The sequence below is a fragment of the Manacus vitellinus genome, unplaced genomic scaffold, assembly GCF_001715985.3.
Source record: "Manacus vitellinus isolate BGI_N305 unplaced genomic scaffold, ASM171598v3 scaffold_122_pilon, whole genome shotgun sequence".
NCBI classification, from domain to species: Eukaryota; Metazoa; Chordata; class Aves; order Passeriformes; family Pipridae; genus Manacus; species Manacus vitellinus.
In genome coordinates this window covers 464,789-471,953 of record NW_021938909.1, presented here as the reverse complement: position 1 = coordinate 471,953, position 7,165 = coordinate 464,789, and the positions used below count along the sequence as shown (strand labels likewise).

The following is a 7,165-nucleotide window of genomic DNA, read 5'->3' as shown; positions in this document are numbered from 1 at the left end:
GGAATTTTTCCCACAGCTCCAATCAGCCCAGAGAAATTGGATCCTTGGAGCACTGGAAGATGTCACCTCAGGAGTGGCTTTGGTGCATCCCACCCTTGGAGCATCCCACCCTTCCCGGGAACACGCTGAGCTCTGCCCGCTCTTCTCACTCCAAGGGAAAATCCACCCCCAGGGAGAACTGAGGCCAAGCCTGAGTTATTTTCGGGATGCACTGCCCAGGGCACACATTCCAGGCGGGAATGCCGCGGGAAGAGGGGGCTCTCACCTGCGGGGGCCGCCTTGGGCAGCTCGGTGGGGGTGGTTTTGCTGGTCCCGGGGCTCAGCAGCTTCACGTAGTTGGCGGGGAACCAACCGATCTGGCGCTTCTTGCCTCGGGCCTGGGGAGAGAACGGGGCTGTCAGGAGGGTTCACACTTCGGGGAGGAGGGTTCAGAGCCTGGGCAAGGGGGGGACCCAACTCTTGAGCTGTTGGCACTCACAGCAGCTTTGTTTTGTAAGGAAAAATCTGCATTTTGTAAGGAAAAACCAGCCGGTTTTGGCAGTAGTTGAACATTACAACACTTCCATTAGCATTTAAATGCTTAAAGAACTGAGTTTAAATCGATACCAGACTGTGACAGTTCAAGCAGAGATTAAGGATCCAAATCACCTCTTTTTCTTTTAAAGAAACGGCCTCTGAGCTTTTCAACACCTTGTGCCACCAGAGCGGGACAGAAACCTCCCCCTGGCACCTCCCCGACTGCCTTGGCCATTGAAACCAAATAAATTAAAAAAATCCTGGCTGCAAGAAAGGTTATTCCACAACTCTGAACCCCATCTCAGCCTCTAAATCCGTGTTAAGAATTTATTTGAACTCTTTATTCCCTGTTTGAGCCCTTAGAACAAAGTTGGCGTTTTGGGCAGGAAGAATTTTGCCTTTAAAAAGGAATTAATGTTAAATTTGAGGGAAAAAAAGGTCATCTAACAGATTTACTATTCTTTAACTAGTTTTTCCCCTCTTTAAATCTTTACTAAAAAAGAAAGCACTTGATCTAAAGAGCATCTAGAGCATTAATTTTAAGCTATTTTTGGATGCTGCATTAAACCAGCTTAAAACATTGGCCTTATTTTCCCTCCACTCTGACCCCCAAGTGTGGAAGAGGAGAATAAATAGAATATTTATAGAATAGTCAGGGGACTGATAATGAAATAAAAAACAATTGTATCCCATTAAAGTATCTAAAGTCACACTGAACATTTACACAACCAAAAATGAATTGCTTTAGAACCTCCCAGCAGCTGCTCAGGGAGAATTGTGGCAGACCTTGCCCCGTGAGGCTTCTTTGCTGCCTTAAAATCCATTTAATGGAGACTTTTCAAAGGTAAAAGTTACCAGCAGCATAAAGGTCAGTGAGAACAAATCCCTAAGGAATCCTGGAAGGTGATTTCTCCACAAGAGATGAAAAAATATCCCCAGAAAAGGCAAAAAGGGCAGGTGGTAACAGGGGAAAATAATTAAATTCCTTTTTGAGCCTCTGCACTGCAGAATAAACCAATGACATTTTTTCCCCTGATATTCCCTGTTAAAAAGCCCAAACCAAACCCCCTCATTTAGTGGGATCAAACTGTCAAGTTCTACTCTTAAAAAAACTCGGGGGGGGATTCAAAAGCAGCCAAAACAAGCCCTAAAATCCCCCTTTCTGAGGGAACTCCAGGAAAACACCCCGATGGATCCCCTGCTGTTCTCCCCCCCAGGTTATTCCCAGATCAGGGATGGCCACGGGGGCATATTTCTGTAAATGTATTTTCTCTTTAAATGCTGAATTGCAGAACATTCTCAAAATGGTTTCTCATTGACAACGTTCAGCATTTTGAACAACTAAAAAAAATAATCACGATTTTTTTTTAACGTGGAATTTTATTACAATTAAAAAAGGCACTAACTTGGAGCTCTCCTTCCCACCAACCACCTGGATTCTTCTTCCTGATGAGGATGAGCTGCCCAGGAGCCAGAGTGAGCTGTTCTGGGCCCGTGGCTGTGTAAGAGGCAATAACTTGGGCAATTTCTGGGGGAGCACAAGGGGAAGAAAAGGTTAATTTGGAAAAACCTGAACACATTCTATCCAACACTGACTGTGCTGCAATCACTGTGGCCTTTCTTTCCAGAAAATCGTGATGTCTTTGTGTATTTCCAGGAGTACACGTGGTAATTATAAAATAAATGAGAAGTTCAGGGCACTGCAGGAGAAAATAAATAATAAACCAAAAGAGATGCAACAGGTCTATGGGTAGGAGATAAAAATATTTGAAATAGAGAATAACAATAACAAAAATAATAACAACCACAGCTACACAGCTCTTAAAATCCAGTTTCCTAATACTGTTTTCCAGCAAATACAACTCCCTGAAATTCCATTTATTCAAGTCCAACCTTTGGACTGAGCTCCCTAAAAAGAGGAGCCACGTTGGTGACAGTCCAATGGAGTTGCACTGAGAGGTGCAAATGAACTGATTTTTCAGCCCCAGACCCCAAATGAACGTTTTCAAAGAGGATTTCTTTGGGAATCTTCATCCCATGGCCGCTGGCACAGAGCAGGTGCTTTGTGGGACCCCCTTCCAGCCCGCAGGGACCCGGAGCCCTGAGCTCACCAACCCCTCTGCAAAGCTCCCCCAGCACAGCCTGGGCTCTGGGCTGGTTCACAGGGCTGGGGAAAGACAGAATTATTGTGGTCCCACAAAGGGAACCCAGTTTTGGAGCCAGTTTGAAGGGACAGGAGGTTTTGGGCAGCTGGGTTTGGATGTCCCACCCACAGCTTGTAACTGAGTTCAGCCCTGGCCCCAAACCATGAGAAGGGTGAGGGAGGACTGTGGTTAATCCACAAAAAGGGGGCTTAATCCACAAAAAGGGGGGCTTAATCCACAAAAAGGGGGGCTTAATCCAAAAAAGGGGTGCTTAATCCACAAAAAGGGTGCTTAATCCATAAGAAGGGTGCTTAATCCACAAAGAGGGGTGCTTTTCCTGCTGAAAAGCCCATTTCAGGGTGCCAGGGCACAGCAGGTCATCCCTCAGGTGTTCCCTGCAGGGGAAGCAAGAGCAGCAGGGGCAGCACAGCCAGGTCTGGCTGGAGGGAAGGAACAAAGGGAGCTGAGGCCTGACAGGAAAATAAACAACTGCTGAATTGAAATGGAGAAGCAAAGGATGACTGGGAAAATCAGAAGTGGTCAGAGGAACATCTGAGCTGCACAGGGAGGGGGCAGGAGCAGAGGGCTGAGCGATCCCAGCTCACCGGGATGTGGGGCAGGAGACACGACTCTCCTGCTGGAAGTCTGCAGGCTCCTGCATCTGCAGGAATTCCATTGAATTAATGGAATTCCCACAGAATTCCATTAATCCCTCCATCCTAAAGCCACTCAGGAGGCAGAATGAACACCAGCAAGCAAATCAGTGGTGGGAGTTTCTCAAAATCAGGAAAACCTCTCTTGCTGCCACAACAGTTCCCATGTTCAGATCACGATGGAAGGGCAAAAAATCTGACACTCCTTATCTCTCTCTCAGAACAGGAAATTTCTCGTTTTTACCTACAAAATGTGGTTTACAAGGTATGAGCCACCCCCTGCCACCAACCAGCAGCTTAGAGGGGTTTTACTCGTTCATGTTAAATGAGTTACAATACAAAGCACAGGTGTAACATTCAGCTCTTGCACATCACAGGGAGGCAGAAATTCAGAGAAAAGTGTCCAGAAAAAGAAGTTTAAAAAAACCCCAATGGCTTCTCTTCCATGAAGAACTTTTTCATTTTGTTTGTTTAAGTATTGAATTACCAAGAAGAGACTTCACAGCCCCTTCCAGTGCTTAAAAGAGGTCCAAAAGAGCTGGAAAGGGACTTTGGATAAGGCATGGAGGGACAGGACAAGGGGGAATGGCTTCCACTGTTCTGTTCAGCAACCCATCAGGAAGTTTACATTCATTTTCGAGCAGACTTTTATTCTCTAGCTACCTGCTGTTTATGACTGACATGTCAGAATGATCAGAGATGATGAATTATTTCATTACAGTTACATTATTTATTAACTGCATTTATTACAGTTGTTTTCATCAGTGCAAACTACTACAAAATGACCAAGCCAAACATCCTTTATTTTCATGGGAAAGATTTTGTTGCCATTGAACTTAAACACTTAAGAACAGCCAGAAGGTGCTGTCACAATACAGGACTCACCAGGTTTCTTCCCTAAGCTTCCCGTTTTTCCAGCTGCTCCTGGAGCCTGGAAACAGAAAACAAGATGCAGGTTTAGCACTCAGGTTTATTTCTCTACTTACACATTAAATTTAACACACTAACCAAGCATGGAAGTAAAAAACCCACAGGAAGATTGTGTTTTTACAGAAATCCTAAATATTTCTGATGGCAATAAATACCTGGGAATAAACCCCAGCAGTGTATGGAAGTGGAGGACTCAGTGCAAAAGTGCAGAATTCTCTCTTGAACTTTTACTCCCTTTCATGGACTGCAAATATCAGTGTAAATGCAAATTACATCCCACTGGAATTGTGCATCTGGGAATCCACACAGTGGGAATTCTGTCCAGGTGACTTAAACCAACAATAATTGTTTTCAACTCTACAAACAGTTGGATTGCAAATATTCCTGAGAAACTCACTGCACCCAGACAGGGTAGGATGAGGGATGAACATCATCATCATCATCATCATCCAGGACACAAAAAACCCAGTAAACCCTGGAATTAGTCCAGTTCCTGCTCTGTAAATAATTCCTTCTGTTTTCTCCTGGTCCATTAACCCTCTTATCTCCTGCTATAAGAAGGTTTCAGATGGATAACAGCAACAGAAACCTGAACTGAACTTTGGTCAGAAATGTTGGGTCACCATAAATATCCTCTTGCCTTCAACACTTCCACCCTCCTCAGCTTCACCTTCTTCACCTTCAGGAGCCTCCTCACAAACTCCATCCAAGAGCCTGAAGGTTCTCTCAGAATCCCAATTCCTCTGGGGAAAAGAGCCACTTTCCCCCTCAGGATTCTCCCTATTAACCTGATCCTTTGAGAACTTGGGGATTCTGGCAGAAACTAATACAAGGAGTAACTAAAAAACAGTTCAATGGCTGAGAGAACAGGGCTATTGGGGGAAAAAAGTGTGTTGGGTTTGGATGGCTCTATAAAATAGATTATTAGAGATCCTGAACCCCTGTTGGAGTCTCAGTGCTGCTCTCCTGTCCCTGTCAGACACCGAGTGCAGTCACACTCCACAAGGGCAGCAAACCTGCCCTCCCTCCCTGCAGTCCTCTGATCCTCCTCAGTTCCCCACCCTTCTCTACAACCACAGGGACCTGTCTCAGCAAGAAGAGTGAACCAGGAAAGCATCACCCAGAGATCAAAGACTGGGTTTAGGTCTGGGGACAAGGACAAGGTGGGCTTGACACTCCCACGGGGGGAGGATTAAATGGTGAGCAACAACTCAGATTGAAAGGGGAGTGTTGGGCATTAATTCTGCTTTGGAAAGTGTTTCTTGCAGGGAAACACCCTGAGTGAAAACCAAGGATTTGGACTTTCAGAGAACACACTCCTCCAAAACACCCCTGAGTCAACATCTGTGCTGCTGGATTGGAAACACATCTCTGGGGCTGGGACACTGTCCTGCAGCAGCAGGGACACAGAGGGGTTATTGGTGGGGTGGGACACTGTCCTGCAGCAGCAGGGACACAGAGGGGTTATTGGTGGGGTGGGACACTGTCCTGCAGCAACTGGGACACAGAAAGGGGTTGTTGGGTGGGATGGGACACTGTCCTGCAGCAACTGGGACACAGAGGGGTTATTGGATGGCAGAAACATCAAAATCACCTGGGCCAGACTGAGTGTGAATTGTGTTTGAGGGCTCTCTGAATCCTTGGTGAAAAAGCAGAATAAACACACAGAGAAGTCCTACAGCACTTCAGTAAATAAATTAACCAACAGTGCACTTGAGATGGACTCAATTTCTGATCCATTCTGGTCCATTCAGGAGATGGAGAAATAGTTTCAATTCCCTCTGTTGAGAGGAAACACAGGGAGAGGACAGACCCTGTTCTGCTTCCCTTCTGCACAGCTGAGACCCTCACTGAGCATTTGAGGGTATTTTGAGAGGTGTGATAAAGTCCCTTGAACCAGAAGAGCAGAACTTGCTCTGTCAGTTCAGTGAGACCCAGCAGCCTTATTAAACTGGGTGGTCCAGCAGGACCCTGCACATTCCCACTGGGATTATCTCCTGAACCTTTAGGCAAAGTTTTGGAAGCAGAGCCATCCCAGTTGCTGGTTTCCAAGCTCCCCTGGGAGCTCCATCCCCTCACAGGAATTACCACCCAAGGATAAAACCCTGGTTCAGATCTGCTTCCATCCACCTCAGCCTAATGAAAACTTGGGCATGGACCACGAACTGGTGTCATTGTTCCTCTGGAGAACAAAGACTTTCCCACCCTGTTAATAAGTTGGAACTTGGAGGAGCAGGGAATAGTTTAATTTATCACCTGGGGGTGAATGGGCAGCCTGGGCAGAAGAACAAATTAAAAAATTCTTCTGGTGTAGAAACCACTGAGATTTTGAGGTTTACAGGCATTTCTATAAACTCTGCACTTGCTGCTGAAAGATCACCACTGTTTGTCTTTGGGTCTGAGTCAACAGTGCAGGACACATTAAATTAATTCACTCTTTTAGGACCATTTTCCCCCAGCAGGCAGCTGTCCAAGCACAGCAGAGATAAGAGTTAACACACAGCCAGGACTGTGAAAGCCTCTGTAAAAGCTGGCTCTGTGAACAAGCTGAAGAGCAAAACTCTGCCATGTAATCAAAATTACCCCCCTGGACACAGAACTGTGTCCTGCAGGCACAGGAACCCCTGTAGGGAATATGGACACCAAGGTCTCCACGAGCTCTGAGCTTCTTCCTCCCTCTCTCCTCAAGATTTGAGCTGCAGGTGGGATTTTCAGCAGCCAAAAGGGCAGTTGGGGCACTTTGGGATGAGGGGCACTGAGCTGGCTCAGCCCCAGGCAAGCCCAGGGCAGAGAAACATCCCACTGACCCCTCTGAGAAAACCAGTTCCCAGCTTTAAACACCTGAGTTCTCTGCCAAGAGCTGCCAACAACACCCCAACATCCTCTCTCCAAGGACTGCAATAAAAACCAGTTTCCAGCTTT

At 46.2% G+C, this 7,165-nt stretch overlaps 1 protein-coding gene across 1 annotated transcript in view; it reads right to left on the bottom strand.

The window, feature by feature from the left end:
• Positions 1–7,165, bottom strand: part of ITSN1 (intersectin 1) — a 94,258-nt gene that overhangs the window by 22,851 nt on the left and 64,242 nt on the right. The window contains exons 19-21 of the mRNA XM_029965893.1: positions 4,199–4,244; positions 1,923–2,044; positions 266–377 (exon numbers count right to left, since the gene is read on the bottom strand). Of these exons, the coding sequence (XP_029821753.1) occupies positions 266–377; positions 1,923–2,044; positions 4,199–4,244 (280 nt within the window). The remainder of the gene's footprint in view (positions 1–265; positions 378–1,922; positions 2,045–4,198; positions 4,245–7,165) is intronic.